The 22,564-nt window shown below is 40.0% G+C and overlaps 1 protein-coding gene across 3 annotated transcripts in view; it reads right to left on the minus strand.

Annotated features, from left to right (window-relative positions):
* Positions 1–14,934, minus strand: part of RRAS2 (RAS related 2) — a 70,141-nt gene extending 55,207 nt beyond the window's left edge. Inside the window, exon 1 of one of the 3 annotated variants that reach the window (XM_023646079.2) lies at positions 14,530–14,934. In XM_023646079.2, coding sequence (XP_023501847.1) covers positions 14,530–14,637 — 108 coding nt within the window. In that variant the 5' untranslated portion in view covers positions 14,638–14,934. Of the gene's footprint in view, positions 1–13,682; positions 13,865–14,027; positions 14,380–14,529 lie in introns of those variants that run through there. The other 2 variants (XM_070274808.1, XM_070274809.1) reach the window with 2 other exon arrangements.
* Between the last annotated feature and the right edge of the window lie 7,630 nt (positions 14,935–22,564).

A 22,564-nucleotide genomic window follows, 5' to 3' on the forward strand; every position in this document is an offset into this window, starting at 1 on the left:
GATTGGAACAACTGGTGAATTTAAGTAATGTAGGTTAGATACCAGTATTATAATTTCCTGATTTTGATACCTGTACTAAGGTTATATAAAAGACTCTCCTTTGTTCTTTAGGAAATAAACACTAAAAGGGTATCACTTCCACAACTCACTCTCAAAAGGCTCAGAAAAAAAATGTACAAGATACTATGTAAGCACATGGGAGTGGCACCTAGTGCAATCTGGATATTCCCTGAGGAAGGGCTTGCTGGAGATGAACTCTGAGTCACAAGCAGAAAGATGACTAAGGATTAGTCAGATAAAAAGACATACTTGGTAAAGGACACAGCTTCAGAAGAGTCATGGAGGTACACTACACACGGATTGTGACTAAGAGTGATCAGACCACTTTTCTCCAGACATAATACACTGTGTGACAGCAGGAATTCCAAATAGGTGTGGAGAAGGTGTCTGGGATTGCCCGGCTGGGCAGAGCAGCGTGTGTTCGAGTAATGGGAAATGGATCTCGGGGAGGCAGGAGGAGGCAGACCAGGAGGCAAAAGGACGCTTGAACCAACTTCACTCCCTACTCAATCCCAGCTCTCCCACTTTCAAGTGAATGGCAAGTGCTTCATAAACCTAACCATTTTTTAAAAAGAAAGAAAAACTTAAAGACTTCATTTTTAAGGTAACTCATTAAATAAATAGTGTCTTCTTTGCGCAAGGTAGTATGGTGTAGTCCTTAGGCGCCTGTAATCAGAAAATACAGATTCAAGTCCCTTCTCAGCCATTATTGTGGGATCTTGAGCAACTTACTTAACCTCTGAGCCTCAGTTTCCACATCTGTAAAAAAGAAATAGTAAATTGTAAAGATTAAATAACGTGATGCTTGTAACACACAATGTTGATGTCTAACACACAGAAAATGCTCAATATAAATAAGTCATTATTGATTCAAAACAGCCTTCATAGGTCCCCGTTCCTTATTTAAAAAACAAAACAAAAGCAGAAACCCTTAGTATTATAATTCAGTTATTGTATAGGATAGAAAATATGAAGGCCAACCACCTTATCAAAAACGCAAACTCAAGTCTACCTACAAGTTCTATACAAGCTTTATAAACACAATATTATGACTTTTCATCTTAGAATTCTACTGAAATTAACACAAACTCAAGGTTAAAATAAGAAATTAGAAGACAGTTCATTATCCAGACACCAACTACTTATTTGGGGACATTATTTAAGTTTGGTGCCTTCTTCAATGTTAACCACTTAACTTGTCTCATATGATATTTCAAAACTGCAACTTTAACTCACAAGAAAAAATTACAAATATGACAAGGCTTTAAATCTATTACTGATAATCCATTTTAGCATCATTCTAAATAAATAGCTATTGATAGTCATAAAAGTAAAGTCATTAATTAGCAGGATCCATTTTAAGTAATAAAATATAGAATATTACAAGAGGTTCCATTAAAAAAAAAAAGGAATGTGGGGTATTTTGTGACAGGCCAGTAAGACAGCTGGAACAAAGCTGTTGGAGCAACAGCTGTGTACCATGTACCGCTCATCTAAAACCACAAACTAAAGTAACCCATGTCAGACAACTTCATTTGACAGATCAGCTCAGGCAATGGCTCCTTCCTGAAACAGTCTGCTGCAAAGAAAGCTAACTAAATACATAATCTGCAATTTGAGGAAGGAGGAAAAAAAATAAACATCACCCTGTGTCTTCAAATGTAAAATTAAGAACTGAGAATCACAATCTAACATTAGAACAGAAATCAAACTTTTCCATAATATTTTAACACCTGCTGCTATTATGATCACAGAACCTACCAGACTTCATAATGGTAAAGAAATAATCCCAAGATCCAACATTTCTGAAGATTCAATTGCTAATATGAAACCTCACTAATTCCTACTCCATTCTTAATTTTCAACTAAATGAAAAGTGCTTTACCATAAAACACTGCAGTGGTTAAAAGAAATTTTTAACATTAAGTAACTGGATAATTAAAAAGTAGCTAATTCAAACCAAGCTGTTTGAACTTCCATGGAAATATCTGAAAATAATAAATTCATGTAGTACTCAATTAAGCTGCTATAAGCATTTATTTAAACATCTGCAAGTCATTAAATTATCACAGACCCACACCTTTGCTTTATATTTTATCTCCAATTTTTTCATTCCAAAAACCCACAAACCCTTCCCAAACCTTAAAATCACTCCTTTCTCAGTTTAAGATACATGGCTGTGAGCTCGTGCACAAGTATATACACACGAGGCAAATTTCCCTACCTTATTTAACTGACATCTTAATTTCAGAGGCCAAAGGGACAAAAATTACAAATTTAATAGTCATCTATCTTTTCCACAAGATTTCTGAAACTTTAATGTCATATCTCTCACAAACCTTCCTTTGCAGTTTGACTCGACTACTTGCTTACTATTCTTTTCCTTTCAGCTAACAAACTGCTGACTGTTGTAATCTCAACCACATGTCATCATTTAACCAAAAACAAGGCATTAAGAGAAAACCCACCAGGAAATAAGACAAAAGTAATAAATCTTTAAAACTTTTTACTCTCAGGCTGTTTTACATTTCCTGAGTCAGAATTTCCAGAAAGAAATTAAAACAGGACTATCTTCTCCAAAGACTATTTTGAGTAAAACTGACTACTATGGATCAACTGCTAAAACGTCTAAAACTAAAGACTCAAGTGTGCACATGCCACACATAGATAATCTTTTAATTACAGAGAAACTCGGAAATCCAAAATGAACAGTTCAGTTCACTGTCCTCTTCAGTAACGAGCTGCTATGGAACCACAACAGATACAACTCATCTTTCTTAAGACCGCTTTTTCTCCAACTATTTACTATGCCCTGTTCAACACCTAATACTAGTAAATAATAAATATTAACAAACATTTTGCTATATGCTTACTTCTGTGTAACGTTAAGTATTCCTGGTCTATGACTGTCAAAATGTAAATACGAAGAATAAAATGTACAAATACAACTAAGGAACAGACATTCCAGCAAAACATTCTAAATCTATAAAATCCTCTACTAAAATACTCCCTGTTTTACTTGTAAACATTATAGTGTTTATAGGGTTTAAAATAATAATGCCAAAGTGAATCAGACACAGGATGGTTATCTTGTCCAAAGCCACAGTCATATAGTAGCTGAACCGAGATCTAAATAAATGTCCTGACTCACAAGGATTCTCTACATTACTTCAAGCTGACTTTTTCAGATAAGCAGTATAAATTTTTCCAGGTCTAGGACATCTTTTTAAAAAACAAAGCAGCTGTGATGTTTAACTTTATAGACAAAGTTACAACTATGACAAATGCAACCACAAAGGATAACTTCCTCAGAAACAACAACTATTTTAAAAATAATTTCTACTTTTATACTCTCAATGAAGAGGAAATAAAGCAATAAAAGCAAACTTAATGAAGCCTGCACAAATAAAGGTTAAAAACAAAGAATATAAAACATAAAAAGGATAAAAACAAATTTATGTAGATTATTTCACAAATACACAAATTATACAATAAATGTGAGTGAGCTATATCCCTTTACTAAAAGACAGAGACTCTCAAATTTGACTTCTAAAGATCACATTACATACTATTTACAAAAGCTTACTACCAAATGCCAAAAGAAAAAGTGAAATACAAAAGAAGTAAATGCATGCAAACAAAAAGCAGCACTGGCAACAATTAATATGACAGGATGAAATTCAAGATAAAACTCCACACAAGACTGATACTATTTAATTATAAGAGAAACAAAGATTTAATCATCATAACATTTTATATATCAAACAATATAACATCAAAATAAAGCAAAATTAGAAATGAAAAAATTAAAACAGTCTTCATGGGAGATTATAAACATATTTCAGAGTTTCACAGATTAAACAAGCAAGAATAAAAAGGATGTAAAGATTTGAATAATACATCAACAAATTCCATTTTAATAGGTATGTGTAAAACTTTGCAACTTATAAGCTACAAATAAATAGTCATTCTTCTCTCATGTTCTTGGAATATTTACAAAAATCAATGGTATGTTTGGCCATTAAAAAGTCTTAATGTTCCAAAACACAGAGAATTCACAGTCACATTCTTTGACCATAGCCCAAGAAAGCTAGAAATCTACAAAAGGATCCTCTCAACCTTTCCGCAAATTTAAATTACTTAAAAATCAAGGAGATATCCAAACTGAAATTAAAATTATCTGAGAATTAATAAAAAGTACAAGATTTCATAGCAAAGGAAAGAATGAAAAATCAGTCTTACAATGCCTTTCAAAAAGTCATCAAGGATACTACAGACTTTGTGATGACAGTAACATAAGAAAACATTCTGGAAAACCTCTCACTAGAATTCCTTCAAAAATATAAATTACAGCAGATAAATTACCTAAAGTACTACTGTGAGAAATAGATGGCCATCTCATTAAAAAAAAAAAGAGAGAGAGAAAGCACAACTAAAGTTTATATATGAAATCATGAAAAAGACATCTATACACAAAACAATATGAAATAACCACACTTCAGATCACACACACACACACACACACACACACACACACTGAAGAAAGGACTCCTTTTGCTTCTAGGCCATTCCAGTTTCTATATGTACAGCAAGAAAAACCTTTACCTTGCTCTGCATTTTACAGCTTCTCACACACACACTCACTGCATGCCCAGCCTCTTCCACTTGCCTCAGTGCAGAAAGCTTAGACTTAAGGATTAAAATAAACTTGAAAACTATCCCTTTTAACTATCTCTAATTCTCCAAAATTATACCTCTCAGCCAAAAACCCAAACTGGGCTGAATGTCTTAGCAGATTTAATAGAATTTCACATTTATTAAAATCCTGCTACTAATACTCCAAAAAGTGAAGCTCCCTGGCATCAACTTGCCCCTCAACATCAAACAAAAAAAGGGGAATCTCAGGGTCCCAAGGTAAGTCTGAGGGATGGCCAGTTCTTTACTTCCAACACCAAGAACAGCCAAGATCAACTCTTCATGGGAGGACAAATTAAAAAAACACATTCTGCCACAGAAGGACAAACCTCTCCCCTGGAAGGAACTGTTTAATTAAACAGTACCAAGCCTTAGAAAATAACAGCTTTGTGGCCTTAAAACAAGACAAGAGGGGCCAGCCCCGTGGCTGAGTGGTGAAGTTTGCGCGCTCTGCTTCGGTGGCCCAGGGTTTCACCGGTTCAGATCCTGGGCGTGGACCTAGCACCACTCATCAAGCTGTGCTGAGGTGGCATCCCACATGCCACAACTAGAAGGACTTACAACTAGAATATACAACTATGTACTGGGGGGCTTTGAGGAGAAGAAAAAAAAGATCGGCAACAGATGTTAGCCCAGGTGCCAATCTTAAAAAAAAAGACAAGAATATTACCACTGATTAATATCAGACTGAGCTATCAAGGCATTAAATCTGTTTGAGACAATAATTAGATTTGATATCCAGAAAATTTAATCAGTGATACAGAAGGCAAATTTGACAAATTCTTTCTTATCCTTTTCACTGATTAACTTAAGACAATATGGTATAAAGAGTTCAGAGAATCAATGCACAAATAATAGGTATTTCAGAAAATAACTGAGAAAATGAATATGAAAATGGAGAAGAAAACCTCCCCAGACTGGAGAGTGTTTGTCATCATTTCCCAGGGAAAACCACTGAACAGAGAAACACTTCCAGTCATGTCCTGATAAATGTTTCCATTTCCAACGATAAGAGAAGGCTACAAGCACACAAGTAGAAAACAAGTTATTCCTGCAGAATAGAAACTTGAGACCAGTCAGATAAAAGTAGAGACATGGAAGATAAAGCAGTACCTCCACTGTTTTCATACAAAAAATGTGGGGACCCAAAAATTTTATACCCAGCCAAATCATCACTTATCATGCAAAAGTAAATATAACCTTAGATATCTTTTCAATAAAATACCTAAAAGTGTTCTCTAAATCACAATTCAAAATAAAAACCAGCTGTAGTTTAGGACTGCTTGTAAGCACTGAAACCAATCAGAATGACAGAAATAGCAAATAAAAGTAATAACCCTCCATGAGAAAGGGATTAATACCACTGAGTATTATTAACTATCATAATCATAACAAAAAAGAAGGTGAATGACAAAACACAATCTTTTAAAAGCATTGTAATCACCTACACCTTCAGTTGCTTCAAATAAGGATGTCAAATTTACACAAGGGGTACAGGTGGAAACAGAGCAAACCAAACTATTAAATTTCTCATTTTCCATAACTGGACATAAAACACTATTATTCTGATTTTCTAACAAACATGTTTAAGAATAGGAACAATTTTTAGGTAAATCTGAGTAGCAAAAAAAAAAGAGAATCTTCCTTTGAAATCACCACAGAACACAGAAGAAAAAAAAATACATCTATATAGCAAAAGACAAGATGAGTGCAAAGAGAGGTCATTATGCTAAAGATCATGGCCAAAATCTGAACTGGCCTAACCTACAGTTAGCAACATTTCCCTCAGAAGACATATGCCTACAAAATTAAGCAGAAATTTTCTCCTTAAACAGAGAGAAAGTTGGTCCCCTTTTCTGCCTCAACTTGGTTCTTATAGGCTGAATTTCATTCAGTGTCTAGTGATTATGAAGACCAGATCTTGTTAGCATACCTGAGTAAAACAAACTCTGCTTATCAACATTACCCAAAGCAAGGTCAGAGATGTTAACTTTGATCACTTGGTGAAGGTGATGTCAGCCAGGTTAATAACCCTGTAGTTATTATTTTCCCCTTGATAATTAATATCATCTTATGGGCAGATACTTTGAGGCTGGTAACATTCGGCTACTCTCAAACTTTCACCCACTAGTTTTAACATTCATTTATGATTCTTTCTTGCATCAGCTGTTTTGATTGCCAAATAGTAATTTTCTAATTCTACCACTTACTCTAGATTTATTAGTTGGAATTCCACCTTAAGGAAGAACTTCCCATCCACCTTCATTTATTTATTTATCACCATGGATTCATAGATTCTTACCTTACTTATGGGCAATAATCAATTTACTATCATAATTTATTTTAATGATCACAACATGGTCCCAGGGTTAGCCAGTGGGAGTTCCTCCAGGTTGGCTGTGTCTCTCTTGACATGCCACCATCATTTCGTTTTTAAGCATTTCCTCCAAGCTCATCTCCTATTTTTCCCTGTCCCAGCCCAGCCCCGGCAGTCATTTCTCCAAGGTTCCTTTTAGTAAAGAATGGTCTTTAGAAACCAAGACCTGTCACTAGGTGTTCTCATTGCTAATGGGGTATCGTTGTTTCTATGCTCTCTCAGCAGATGGAGCTGGAAAAAAGATGTATAGATGTGTATATGTATATTCACACATATCGATTTCTATATCTATATACTTTTTAAACCATGAGCTCATGCCAGTATCTTCAGTTCTAATCAATCATCAAAGTTCATTCTAGCTCTCCCCCTTTCCACATTTATAACTCCCCTCTCCAACACTGAGAAACTTGGCTCCCATTTTCCACAATGTATTTACTTATTAGCTTAATCCTAGTATAAAAAATTGTTTCAAAATTGTAAACGCATGCCTCCGTGACCAAAAAAAAAAAAAATGCCTATTAACCAGAGTTCAATGTTTGTTTCGAGTTCTTTTTGTCTTTATCCTGAGGACATAGTCCAAATACCAGGTTCAAGTGTTACTTAAATTTGTTTTTTCCTTTCCCCCTTCAGTGTAGTTATATTATGCATCTGAAATATGGTTCAGTTCATTTGTTTGTTTGTATTCACCTTAGGGTGGCTTTTTTTCTTCATTACTTGATTTTATTGGTGTTTGCTATTTATATACCTGAGTTTGTGAAACGTTAACAAGGTTCCAAAAGTCAGAAAGGTATTCTCAGAAGGCTCACCACCCCCATTCCCTCCCACCTCATACCTACTCACCCCTTATGGATAACCAATAATCTCATTAATCTCTGATCTATCCTTCCTATGCCATTTTTCCCCCAATAAGCAAATATATATGTATTTTCTTATTTCCCCTTATTTCTTAAACAAAAAGTAGTATATTATACATACAGTAGATACTTTGGCATTTTGCTTTTTTCACTGAACAATATATCCTGAAAAGCACTCCACATCAATTCATAGAAACGTTTCTTATTTTTTTCATAGCTGCATAACGCTCCATTGGGTGAATGTACCATATTTTATTCAACTCCTTCTCCCATCCTGTAGGTTGTTTCTAATTTTTTAAATTACAAACAATGCTGTGACCTCAAGCATGTGAATTTTCATACTGCTGAAAGTGTATCTTCAAGGTAAATTCCTCGATTTGGGATTACTGAGTCAAAAGGTAAGCACCCGTAATCAAATCAAAATCCATCTTATGTCTCCTGATATAATGCACTGAAAAGAACACATCATTTCTGTGTTATTCCTGCCCCAAAAACGCATAACCTGAATCTAACCATGAAGAAACAGACAAACTCAAATTGAGGGAACACTACAAATAACTAACTTGAACTCCAAAAACGTCAATGTCATAAAACACACAGACTAAAGAACTATTCCAAATTTAAGAAGACATGGAAACAACGCATTGCATAATCTGAGATTTTCTTTTGTTATAAAGGGCATTACTGCAACAAATAGCAAAATCTGAAAAACTTCTGCATATCAGATTAGTAGTATATCAACGTTAATTTTTTATTTTGGTTGTATACTACGTGTATGGAAGCAAATACCCTTGTTTTTAAGAAATGTACACGGAGGTATTTAAAAATAAGGTATTTACATTGTCTTCAACTTACAATCAAATGATTCAGAAAAAAATGGAGGGAAGGATAAAGCAAATATGGTAAAATGTTAGCATTTGGGAAATCTGGATAAAGTTTTAAAAAAAAGCAACACTGGATGTCATTTTTATATTTATATCCATACGTCTCATACTCAACATTTACTTCCTTGTATACAAAGCTCTTTCTCCTACAAAAAACATCACCATATGCGGTGACGAGGTAAGTTAATTGGCAATATTAAACTACTAATAATATACAAATAATTCCTGCAACTATAATACTTTTAATTAAACTATGATTTAATGCCATTTAATGCTATGTAACCAACAAACGTCACATGGCTTTTATAAAACATTAAAAATAAAATCTAATTTACAAGACAACGAAGAACTCAGTCTAATTATGTCTCCAATAGCACAATTTTAGACAACTGATGTTTCTTTGCTTCTTTCAGAAGCACACAGAAAACTGTGAATAAATATATAAGTCTTTGTCTTTTTCATAAAAGCCTGGCACATATTTTTCCTTGTGAAATAGAAATAAATCAAAGGCCTAGCAAGGACATTAAACTGTTTCAATTCCAAACACAGACTCAGCGACTCTACCCAAAGCAATTCAAGATCAAGGCCTTTCAGGAAGATTCAATGACGATTAACCGCACACGGTCTACAAGCAGAGAGAAAGTCTACTCATTATCACTTTTCAGTAAGGAGCGCACAGGAGAACTAACACCCTAAAGACACTTCTATTTTTTCTCAGCAAAAAAAGGGAATAAATGTTCATGTGGCATCACAAAATCTGTTTCAATTTTATGAGATCAATTTTAATCTGAAAAAAATCCTTTAAAAGACTGTTTTAACAAAGTCTCTTTCCGTCCCCCCCGCCACTTTTAAAGCCACCAAATTATTTTCCTAACTGAATTAAACAGACTACTTTCATTTCAAACTTAGGACAGACCTATGACATTTCAGCAATACAGACGAATTTCATCCCATCTCAGTAGGTAGCAGCCTGTCATCACTTTGTCTTCTAATGGTATTATACCCAGGAAAAGCAGGATTCTAGACAGAAGGGTTCCCACCACGCTCCCGCAACTTCCCCATCCCAACACAGACAGACAGACGCGCACAATTACGCGCACACGCATACACACACACATAGGTTGGAGCACATGAGTTCTAAGAAATCCTAGGACAGAATCTCCTTCTGCTTCTCCTCTGACAAAAGCTGTCACCCTCTATAAGAAAGTGTGCTTCCTTGAGTCTCTGGCATTTTTATCTGGGAATTGCCAGTGGAACCTTTTCAACTGCTACCGAAATGAGGAAATCTCTAGTATGCACCACCACTGGGAGAGGTGCCTTATTATTCAATGCTAAGATTTTATTTGTAAATCACTCTGAAAATGTAAAACAATAATTTGCACACTAAAAATAAGTCTACGGTATACTTGCAAATTCACAGATAAGAGTTATTTTTAGTGATAACTGATTGCAGGAAGAGTCTTCAAGATTGGCAACAGAACAGCAATTCAAGAATCTAAACTCACAACCTTCACACATGGATCAATTAACTATTAACACAAATACATGAGTCCTGAAATCTCTTCCAGGATCTCTGCCCCCAGGAAAAGGCAACAAAAACGCAGTCGTCAAGAGACAAACTCCAGATAAAAAGCAATGTTTGCGTCAGGTCCAGACGAACAGCTTGTAAGACCGACTAAAACTCAACACAGGAGAAAGCAACCGCCCCCCACACAGCTCACACCCTGACAAAGTGCTGAACAAAAAGTGAGGATGCCGACAGAGGAGAAGCTGGGAAATCGCTCTCTTTAATTTTGTAAAACATGTACGCTGTCTTCTCAGAGTTGCCAGATAAAGCAGTAACCCAAACCCAAGGATTACTCCATTATTTCCTAAAATTAACTCCCAACTAATAAAAAGCAGTTTCCCCAACTCAAAATGGGATCAACAGTCAGTACCTAAATACCACAGCTAAGTGAGGAGCAGAGTATGAGGGTGGGGTGGGAAGGTGGGGTGTTGAAGATTTCAAATAACAGACCAGACTACGTGTCAAGGAAAAATGAATAAACGACAAAGTTTGTTTTGGAGGAACAAGATACAGAAGTAACAGCAGCAAAGAAAACCAGGTAACAATTGTCATTTACTTCCTCTGTGGACCCCACTGTGCTGAATGATTTGCATCTACTCTTTTGTTTACTCCGAAACCCTAAGGGTACTATTACTAGTCTCCCTTTTCATATGGGGAACCTGAGGCTTGGAGAACCTAAGAAACCTGACCAAAAACACACAGCTAGTTAACTGAGTAAGAAAGAATCTAGAATTTCAAAGATGCAGAGATTTGTTCACCCAAACCCAACATTTTATGGAGAAGAAACTAAAGCCCCGAAGAGATTAAGGGATGCCAAGATTCCCCGGGGTCACCTGAGCAGGGAGACCTGGAACTCAGATATCCAATGCTTTCTCCATTTTACTTTGTACAATGTTAAGATCATTTCCTAACTAGGGTTTACTCATCACTCAGGTGTCCTATTTACCAATAGAGCTTAAAACATTTTTCAAAAAACTATGAACAACAGAAACAAGGAGGTCAGGTATATACACATACTCTTAATAACATAATACTTTACATTTTTATCACAGACATTTTATGATCTGCTTTATTCATTTTTAAAGAGGAAAAGACACCTCAATTAAGTAATTATTGACTTTAACTTCCTAAATTAAATTATTTCCAAAATTTCCTAATTTTGCAGCTCTTCCTAGGCACAGAAGGTAACAAACAAATCTAAGGTTAAAGAAAGTCAGGGCTAAAGGCAAAGTTGTTTTTAAGTTCTCCACTCCCAAATTTGTTTATTGTATTTTTTCTGCTCAAGATTAAATAAGAGAAAAATATGTATTGAACACTATGAAAACAGTGTCTTATTTCAGTAGTCTTAAAAAATAAATAAACCAATTTGTGCCATCCTGACCTCCTAGAGAACTGACTTCCGCCTGTTAAGATTATTACTGTTCTGCTGTCTCCTCTCCCTGCAATTACTGCTAGACAATCACAGCAGAATGAATTTTAATTTCCCAGGAGTCAGACAATAAATAGCAGCTCTATTAAGTGAACACGATAAATAGTCACTTTAGCTCCACAATCTAAGATTAATATACTAACAATAATAACATCTGTAGCCTTACTATGCACTAGGCATTGTTCCAAGCCCTTGATATATGTTAACTCATTTAATTTTCACAACAACAGTGAGTGGAACTTTGTATTTCCCCAGTTTACAGATGGGGAAAATTGAGGTACTGAGAAGTTAGGTACCGAGAAGTTAGGTAATTTGCCTACGATTATATATGCAGCAAGGGGCCAAGCTGAGGCTCCATCCAGGTGGTCCGGCTCCTACCTCTCCAGAACGTGTACTCAGAGTCCAAGCCTAGGTTCCTCCCCTTCACTGGCCCCAACTCACCCGCCCAGCCCAGTCCCCTCCTTGCCTGCCTTCTCTCTCCAAGCCAGTATATGACTCCCTCACACTCATGTAAGATCCGTCCTCTCTCCCCACCACCAAGCCTTACAGTCCTTTCACCAATCCTTCCCAAACTGACTTCTCCCCGATTCTGAATTCCCTTTGTATTTAAATGTTACAAAACTGTACATGTACAAACTTATAATAATTGCCATCATTAACTAAGAACATATTACGTGACAGATACAGTGATAAGAACGTTTCCATTATTTAAAAGATTATAAAGAATGTGTGATCAGATCCATTTCACCGATGAGAAAACTGAGGCTCAGAGAAGCTGAATATTTTGGCAGTATTCTCACAGCCAATAAATGACAGGGCAAGACAGGCGCTTAAGGCTGTGTAACTCAAAGCTCACACTTTCTCCATATATAAATATGTGTCATATGCATATAGGCCTCCCTTACTTCTTTTATATAATCTAGAGCACCCAGGTATAGCACTATCCATAAAGGAGATATTTCTTTAACAAATAAATTCTAGAAAATCATTAGGAAGACTGCAATTACCATTATCTTAATGGTTTCTAATACTATTTCCCAAAAACAAAAGGTTCCAATACCTGAATTAAAAACTTACAGATTCAAATACATTCAGATGGTCCCTCTCTCAAAAAACTAAAGAAACATTTGTGGTTTAAACCCTTCAGGTAACACTTTATTAATAGTGAAACCCAAGATTATTCTCTCCTCACCACCACCACCACCCCCACCCCCAGCCACTACAGTCCCCAAAGAAAGGGTTAGCTATAAATTGTTTTGCTTTGCCATCAGTTAAAGTCTCTCTCGGCCCTAGGGAAATAGCAACATGACAGCATCCTGACTCTGCAGCCTGCTAAACTTAAACCGATCTCACCTCTTAGTGTGATTTTTTGTTAACCCACTAATGAGCAGACTGTAAATGCTCATTACATAAACACCTTCTCTTCCTGGATACAAAGGTTGTAGCAGCAGTTTATAATCCCTTGAAATATTATAACAGCAATTATCGCTCACTTCGTCAATGCGAAAGGTAACAATCACATTTATGCTACAGTGCTCTGTATTTTAATGTCACTATAAACGTGAAGTGAAATGAAAGAAGCTATGCGAGGACCCCAATTGATAACAAATGGGTGAAACGGAAACCAGAAATAAATATTTCACCAAACCGTCTTAACAGTACTCTTGATATACTAAGAATATCTTTGTTACCTTTTATAAACGGGTACCTTCGTTCTCTCCCAGCATATGCCACACCTTGGGCGGACAAAAGCAGAGAAATATCTAGGTTTCTCTTTCTAAAAACCCCCCAAAAAAAGGCCAACAAATCCTCTTACCAAGAGCAAATCCTAAGAACGAAGAATTCCACCCCCCTTTTCTTTACCACAAACCACGACTTTTCGCCTCCAGCACCCAGACAGGGCTGGGAGCCGGGGAGGGGGTGGCTGGCACAGACACGGAACGCACGACTCGGTCGGTCCTCTCCCAGCCTGGCCCATCCCAAACTTCACCTTGGCACGGCGAGAAGCAGGAAGGCACCAGGAATTCCTAGGAAATGGTCTCCCCCCTATCGGAGAACACTCTTAACTTCCTCGAAGCCACCATTTCCCTGGGGCATTATCACACACTCCCACCCGGACATATTACCTAAGAGATTACTTAAAAGAAAAGCACAAACACACACAAAGAGAACCACACTGCTTGAAGCGACCAGCTCGGGCTCGGCGCGCGCGGAGAAGCCCGGAGACCACGCGCAGCCGCGGCCAACTTGCCCCCGGGATCGCACCGACGGTGCCGGGGCGGCTGGAAAGGCAGCGCGCGGGGCTCCAGCCCCACGCCCGGGCCCTCGGGGCAGGAAGCCCGGCGCGGCGGCGCTGCCTCTCCCGGAGGGCTCGGCCCCGGCCGGAGCGATAAGGTGGATCGGCGCTTCCCACCCTGCCAGCTCCGCCCTCCCGGACACATTCCTGAGAAGCCCGACTCCCGGGACGCCGAGCGGGGCGCCGGGCAGGCAGCAGCGCGGCGCCGCGGCCGCAGGGCAGGAGGGAGAGCCGGCCCCGCGCCCCCCGCCCGCCCCCGGCCCGCGCGGCGCCTCCGGGGCGGGGTCGCGGCGGCCGCCCCGCCACAGGTAGCGCGAGCCCCCGCCCGCCGCCGCCCCGGCGCCCCCGGCAGGCCCGCTCCAGGCACCTGGATGAACTGGATGGTGAGCGCCGACTTGCCCACGCCGCCGCCGCCGACCACCACGAGCCGGTACTTCTCCTGGCCGGAGCCGTCCCGCCAGCCGGCCGCGGCCATGGGGACGCCGCCGAGCCCAGCCCGGCCACGCCGAGCCGCCGCCCGCCCTAGGCCCGGCTCCGGGGACGTGTGCGGCCGGCGGGCTGCGGGCGAGCGGCCGGGCGGGGGTCCCGGGCGCCGGGAGCTGCCGGGAGGGCCGGTCCGTGCGGCAGCGCGGCGCCCGGGCTGGCCGAGCGGCGCCCCAGGCGCGGGGAAGGGGGCGGTCGGCAGGGGCCAGGGGCGCAGCGGCCGGGGGGCGCGCTCCTCCGCACGGCTCCGCAGCGCCTGCCCAACGCAGCCTCCAGCGCCGCTACAAATGGCCGTCTGGGGGCCGGGCTGCGAGGCTGGGGTACTGCATATGCATGAGGGGGCGGGCCGGGGCGGGGCCGCCGGGCCCGGGGCTGAGACTCCGGAGCTGACCCAGGGCTCTGCCCCCAGCCGATGTGCCCCTCCAGTCCCTTGACTGTGCACGTGTGTGTGGGTGTGTGTGTGAGAAAGTGTGGGAGTGGGTGTCAAGTGGGAGTGGGAAAAAGACGGCAGACAGTGTGTGACCATAATTGTGTATGTCAGGGATTGTCAGGGATCTTGTGGATGAAAAATACAGCATGTGAAGGCGTGTGGAAAAAATAGAGCTGTTGTCATCTTAACTCAATGTGTAGGAGAGTAAATATCCTGTTTTTAAGCGTACAGATGGTGACCAGGATTGTGTGAAAAGCAGTATGTGACAGTGATTGAGGTTTAGAGCGGTATCACAGTAATTGTGTGTGATGGGCTTGCGGTGGTGACGGCGTGTTAGGAATGTGACAGAGACTGAGCATGGAGAATAAGTCACAGTAATTGAGCGCGTGCGTGGCCAAGATTGGATGTGACAGATTTTGTGTGTCAGGAGAGTGCTTTAGTGGCTGTGTTTATGTGTGAGAAATATGTGGTAATTGTATATGAGGAGCGTGAGAGATTAGTTGTACTTATTTACACGCTACATACCAGGCCCTGTGCTTGATACCAGAGCACAAAATAATGTCCCTACCCTCAGGGAACTTAGAGTCCAATACGGGAAACAGCGAGGACAATAGGCATGATAATAAGGTCTGTAATACTAAGCACCGTGTGTCGTATGTGCCCGTAGGAGAAGCACTCACCCTGGAGCTGGGTGGTCAGGGAAGGCTTCCTAAAAGACCTGAAGAATAAATAGTATAGACAGATGAATAATTGGCAGAAAAGTATTCTAGGGAAAGGAAACAACATATGCAAAACTCAGTGCTGAGAAAGAAAGAATTGTGTCACATAATGTTGAATGTACTGGGGGAGTTTGCATGCCAGGGATTGTGAATGAAAAGTGATTATCTATGTGTATGGCAGCTCAACCAAATGAGCAGGAATTGAAGTTCCATGAAGAGGCCATGTAAGGGAGCAGATAAGGCCATGGACTCTGGAGCCAGCCTGTCTGGATTCAAACCCCAGCTCTTCCACTAAGGGTGGGATGTCAGAAACTTAGCTCCTGTGCCTCAGTTTTCTCTTCTCTAAAACAAACACAGTAAGACTACTTACCTTACAGGGTTTTTTAGTAAGAATCAAATGAATTCATACATATGAAGCATACAAAACAGTGCCTGGCATGTCATAAGCATTTATGCCGGTTTTGGAACATGACTGCAAGTTCTTGGACAAAACTTAATGACTCTCTTGGAACCAGTAGGATGAAGCCAAAGAGATCCTGCCTAACTAGAAGAGGCCATGCAGCTTCCACCTGTTCTCTTGGGATGCCCACTCTGGGAGAAAGGAAGTACAAAGTACGAAGTTTGGCTCCCCTGAGACTGCTGTGCTAGAGAGGCCACATGGAAGCATGCCGGTCAAAGGTCCAGCTCAGCTCCTAGCTGACTGCCAGCCTCAACTGCCAGCCCTGTGAGACATCTTGGATGCTCAGCTCCCGGAGCCTTCAGGTGACTGCAGCCCCTGCTGGCATCTGACTGCAACTGCATGGGCGACCCCAAGCAATAGCTGCCCAACCCAGCCCTTCCTGACCCCCAAAATCATGAGCAAAGTAAAGCAGTAAACTGGTTGTGCTTTTTAGACCTTTTATTTGGGAGTAATTCCAATGTATAAAGTATAAAGAATACCCATACACATTTACCAAAATTCAACTATTGTGAGCATTTTACCTCATTTCCTTTATCATCCTCCTCTCACTATCTGTTTCTCTCGCTCTCTTTCATATATACATATAACATATATTCACATAAGTTTATATACAATTCATATATAGAGATGAATTTTTTGAACCATTTAAGGGTAAGCTACAGACATTATGGCCCTTGATCCCTAAGTGCTTCAGTGTGTATTTCCCAAGAATAGGGATATTATCTCACTTAACCACAGCAGAGTTATCAACTTCAGTAAATTTAACACTGATACGAATATTCTAACCTCCCATTCATCTTCCAGTTTTGTCAGTTGACTCAGTAATGTGCTTTAGAGCATTTTTTTTTCCCGTCTAATACAGGATCCAGTGTAGGGTCAGGCATTGCATTTAGTTGTCAAATCTCTTTAGCTTTTTTTAGGTGGTACAAGCACCCATTTTTTGGAGGGGGGATATTTGTTACACAGCAGTCGTAGCCAGAAAAGCCTCAATGACAGCTTCGTTATCAATGCGAAGAGAAGGAGAAAAAGAAGAGAGAGAAAAAGAGGAAACCAATGTCAAGGAAGAGCTGAGGAAAGTCCAGTTATGCTTCCCACAAATGCCTCTCAGTGTCTGCCTAACCCTGAACTTTCCCATAATCCTTCAGGACCAAGAAGATGACCGAAGTGTCTTCCTTACACTCCTTCTTTTCCAGATTACAATCCAAATCTTTTCTCTCCTTTCAAGAAGATATGGTAATCAGAAAAGCTGAACAAATTTCAAAAATACCCAAAAGAAAGAAAGTTATTGCCTGAACCAAAAACCTAGCTATGCCACCACAACTATTTAGACTGGAGGAATCAGGTATTGGTCCCAAAACAACTGCAGTGAACTTCTTAGTATTCTGTGACTCTGCATCTGGCGGAGAAGAACTCAGAGGTTCTGAGCCTGATGATAGTATGACCAGTAAAAAAAAAAATGAAGAAGAAGAAGAGGAAGTAATAAATAGAAGCTGGTGAGTATGTGTGTGTCCGGTGACTAGAGTTTTCAGGGAGAAACCTATTTTCATCAGAACCTTTCAATAACCTATTTGCTGAGCTTCTTCTCTGCCTGAGTTCTGACCAAGATTTTCTTTCCTTCCTACTCTGCACCACTATAATCTCTGTGTGCAGGACAATTCCAACACTGAAACCAAGCAAGCAAACCCATCCTGTAGAAACCATGTTGGTTGCCTCCTGGGCATCCATTTCTCCTTCCTTTTAAATGGTATCTACAAATTTCCCCTCTGTAGTTTGGGAGTGACTGATACCCACTCCCAGATCCAGGGGTTCACTCTAATTCACTTAGGGTTATCAATCTCCACTGGCCGCAGTAATTAGCTGAAGGATGGGCATATGACCTCAGTCAGGCCAATGAGGAACAGATTCAATGTAGAATCAAAACTTCAATGAAATACCATTTCATACGCACTAAGATGACTATAATCAAAAAGACAGACAATAGCAAATGTTGACAAAGATGTGGAGAAACTGGAACCCTCATAGACTGCTGGTAGGAATATAAAATGGTGCTGCTGCTTTGGGAAACAGTCTGGCATTTCCTCAAAAGGTTAAACATAGAGTTACCATACAACCCAGAAATTCCACCCCAGGTATACACCCAAGATAAATGAAAATATATGTCCATACAAAAACTTGTACACACAAGTTCACAGCAGCATTATTCATAATAGCCAACAAGTGGAAATAACCCGATTGTCCATCAACTGATGAATGGGTAAACAAAATGTGGTATATTCATACAGTAGAATTTTATTTGGTAATAAAAAGGGATAAAGTACTAATACATGCTACAACATGAATGAACCTTGAAAAGATTATGCTAAGTGAAAGAAGCTGTCACAATAGACCACGTATTGTATGATTCCATTTATATGAAAGGTCCAGAATAGGAAAACCTATGGAGATGGAAAGTAGATTAATAGTTGCCAGGACTGAAGGGGAAATGCTGAGTGACTGATAATGGGCATGGGGTTTCGTTTCGGAGAGATGAAAATATTCTGAAAGTAGATAGTTGTGACAGTTGCCCAACTCTGTAAATATGCTAAAAACCATTGAATTGTACACTTTTAAAGTAAATTTTGTGGTATATGAATTAAATCTCCATAAAGCTAGGGGAAGAAAAGATTCAATTACAGGTTTTTATTTGAGCTATCAAAGAAATCCCTTTTTACTTCAAGATGTTCCCCATATCAACTACTCCTTTGTTTTTTTTATTTGATTCAAAGTTGAGCGTTCAGCAAGCAAGAAGTCCATATGCTCAACTCCACCTAGACATTCTATTCCAAAGTGCTTTCTTACCCTTAGAAAATACCCCAAAAGCCAGCAGCAAGAAGAGACTCCCCTGCAAAAACAAATCATTGAAGACACAGGAGAATATGGGAAAGAAAGAACTAATTGTTATTCAAGCCAATTAAAGATAAATTTTCATCTTAACCTGAAAAGTTTCCTTCTCAAGTATCTGGGAGAAAATAGTTAAGTACGTAAATCTTCGTGAGAAGAATGACCTGGAACCTTGAAAACCATGCTAGAGCTTATCCCCCTGACATTGCTGAAAGAAATCCTGTACCTAGGGAAGGAATTTCTTTCCCAATGTCACCTAGCAAGTTGTTAGCAAGATACAGGTCTCCTGACTTCCTTGTTCAGAGTACTTTGCCCCATGCCAAGCTGGGTGTTATCCAGAACCCCGCAGAGCGTCATGGCACAGAGACACTGTGATGCTGCCAATCAAGAGGGCTGTTGAATGCATCGTTCTGACTTAAGTTGAGTGATTGTCTGGCTAAGGGAATGTCAAGAAATTTCAGGGCCAGATTTGGCCAACAGATATGTTTTGGCTCACAATTAAATTTTTTGAATTTTGAATTTTTAAAATTTTTTGAATTGGTTCCCAATATTTAAAAATAGGATATTTCACAGAGATGGATTTCTAACTCTTCCTAAAAAAATTAAATGGACATCTAGCACCCTCAGATCAGCATTATCATATGACAACTGGCTAAAGGTAAGTACAGGCTGCCCTCGAGAAAGGGGGTGGATGCTCTTGCTCTTCAGAGTCACCAGCACTCTTGTGTCATATCCCACCTGATTGATGTTACCCGCCTGGCCTGTGTGGGCTTTCAGAGTTTGCAAATCCTGCTACTTTATGCCAATGTTCTCCTCCTAGGATGCATATCTGAATCCCGTGTAGCGTCTTAAAATGAAGAACCTGGGCTGCACCCCAGACTTGATAAATAAGAATCTCTGAGGTTGCAGACCAGGAATCTGAATTTGTGTATCTAAATATCCAAAGTAACTAACTCTATGACACTTCCACAACTGAGAACTCTTGGAGAAGAGTAGACTCATCCATGTCCACTCTTTATTTCAGGACAAACAATGACCTTTTCATCTGGAATGTTGGTTACTCATCATCTCTAAAAACCACCATTGCCCAAATACCATCCCTGGCCCATCCCAGAGAAAAGATCTTGGGGTGGAGTGGGGAGGGAGGTGCTGAAATCAAGACACCCCTGACCTCATCTGTAGCTGAGTCAGATGGAGCTCAGGCCTGGTGACCAAAAAGAACCAACCCTCCAGATCAGAAAGCATTAGATCCTTATCACAGTTGATGGAAGAGCACCATCCACTTATTTCCTTTATGGGCGACTGCTTCTAATGTGAATGAATGGCTGGTGGAGAATGAAACAGCCTAGCAGGAGCTGCATGCATCTGAGATGAGACAGACGCACAAGTCTATTCCTTGTTTAAAGATCATACTGCTAAGAATAGAAACTGAAACACACGCTCAAGCGTGTGCACACACAGCCCTGAGGAAGGCCACAGAGGAGCTGGAGGAATCCACAGCTTAGTGAAGGATTATCTGAGAATCATAGAGCCCTAGAGCAGAAAAGGCACCCTGAGATATTCCCTCTAAAGAAGCTCTCATTTTACAGATGGGGAAGCAAAGACCCAGACAGGAAAGGGCAGTCCCCAGCACTGCCTAGAGATAGAGCTGAAGCATGACTAGAACTCAGATTCTGTTTCCAGCTCGGGGCCTGACTCAAGGTAGCATACTGCCATGGGAGCCCAAACGCCCAGAAGGCTGAGGGGGAACAAAGTCACACCAAACGTGGCTGCCAGGGAGAATCAAGCAAGGGTGTCCACCACTGCATGTTTTAAAAATAACGAAAAATCAAAAACTACCTAACTATTCAACAAAAGGGGCTTGGTTAAGTAAATGATAATACAGCCATAGTATGAAATACTATGTAGCTATTAAAAATAATTTTTAGGGGCTGGCCCCATGGCCGAGTGGTTAAGTTCACATGCTCTGCTTCAGTGGCCCAGGGTTTTACCAGTTCGGATCCTGGGCATGGACATGGCATTGCTCATCAGGCCATGCTGAGGCAGCGTCCCACATGGCACAACCAGAAGGACCTACAGCTAAAATATACAACTATGTACTGGGGGGCTTTGGGGTGAAGAAGAAGAAAAGGAGTAATAATAATAATAATTTTTAGGGGCCACCCCATGGTGTAGTGGTTAAGTTCCTCATGCTCCACTACAGCAACCCATTTTCACAATTTCAGATCCCAGGTATGAACCTACACCACTCATCAGCCATGCTGTGGCAGCAACCTGCATATAAAGTGGAGGAAGATTGGCATGGATGTTAGGTTAGGGCTAATCTTCCTCAAGCAAAAAAATAATAATTTTTTTAATAAAGGAAAATTAGAAGTAGGATACAAATCAGTATAATTACAGTGTTACAAAATATAAAATATATATATAATAGCTACCATTTACTAAGCACTTGTCATGAACCTAGCACTGTGCTAATCACTTAAAACATATCACCTGGGGTCAGCCCTGTGGCTCAGTGGTTAAGTTGACATGCTCTGCTTCAGCAGCCCAGGGTTTCACCGGTTCAGATCCTGAGTGTGGACCCAGCACCACTCCTCAAACCATGCTGAGGCAGCGTCCCTCATAGCAGAACCAGAAGGACCTACAACTAACCTGTATATTCTACAACTAGAATATACAACTATCTACTGAGGGGCTTTGGGGAGAAGAAGAAAAAAATAATAAAAATAAAAGAAGATTCGCAGCAGATGTTAGCTCAGATGCCAATCTTAAAAAAAAAAAAAAAAAAGCACGTTACCCAATTTAATCCACAAATCATCTGAAGTGGGTTCTATTATTATTTTTATTTTACAAAAAAGCTGCAGCACAGAGATGTCATATACCTAGTAAATAGTAGAGTGCATTTTTGGATCCATGAGGTCTGGGCTCCAAAGCTTTTGTATTTAATCATTATGAATAAATTAATAAAAAATACTGGCAGGATATTCAATTATCCTAGATAGATCACAGGTGAGTTTGATTTTCTACTTTTCATTTTTCTGTTTTTTATTTTAATTTTTTTTTTTTTTGTAATTCCCTATTTTCTCCCACCCCCAGCCCCTGATAACCTCTAATCTACTTTCTGTCTCTACAAACTTTCCCATTCTAGACGTTTCATATAAGCAGAATCATACAATATTTGTCCTTTGGCATCTGGTTTATTTCACTCAGCATAATGTTTCGTGGTTCCTCCACGTTGTAGGCATGTAATCCTGCTTCATTCCTTTTAATGGCTGAATTGTATCCCATTGTCTGGACACAGCACAATTTGCTTACCCATATTCCTATTGATGGACATTTGGGTTGTTTCCACCTTTTGGCTATTGTGAATAATGCTGCTGTAAACATTTGTGTACAAGTACCTGAGTTCCTGTTTTCAAATCTTTTGTGT

The sequence above is a fragment of the Equus caballus genome, chromosome 7, assembly GCF_041296265.1.
Source record: "Equus caballus isolate H_3958 breed thoroughbred chromosome 7, TB-T2T, whole genome shotgun sequence".
Classification (NCBI taxonomy): Eukaryota; Metazoa; Chordata; class Mammalia; order Perissodactyla; family Equidae; genus Equus; species Equus caballus.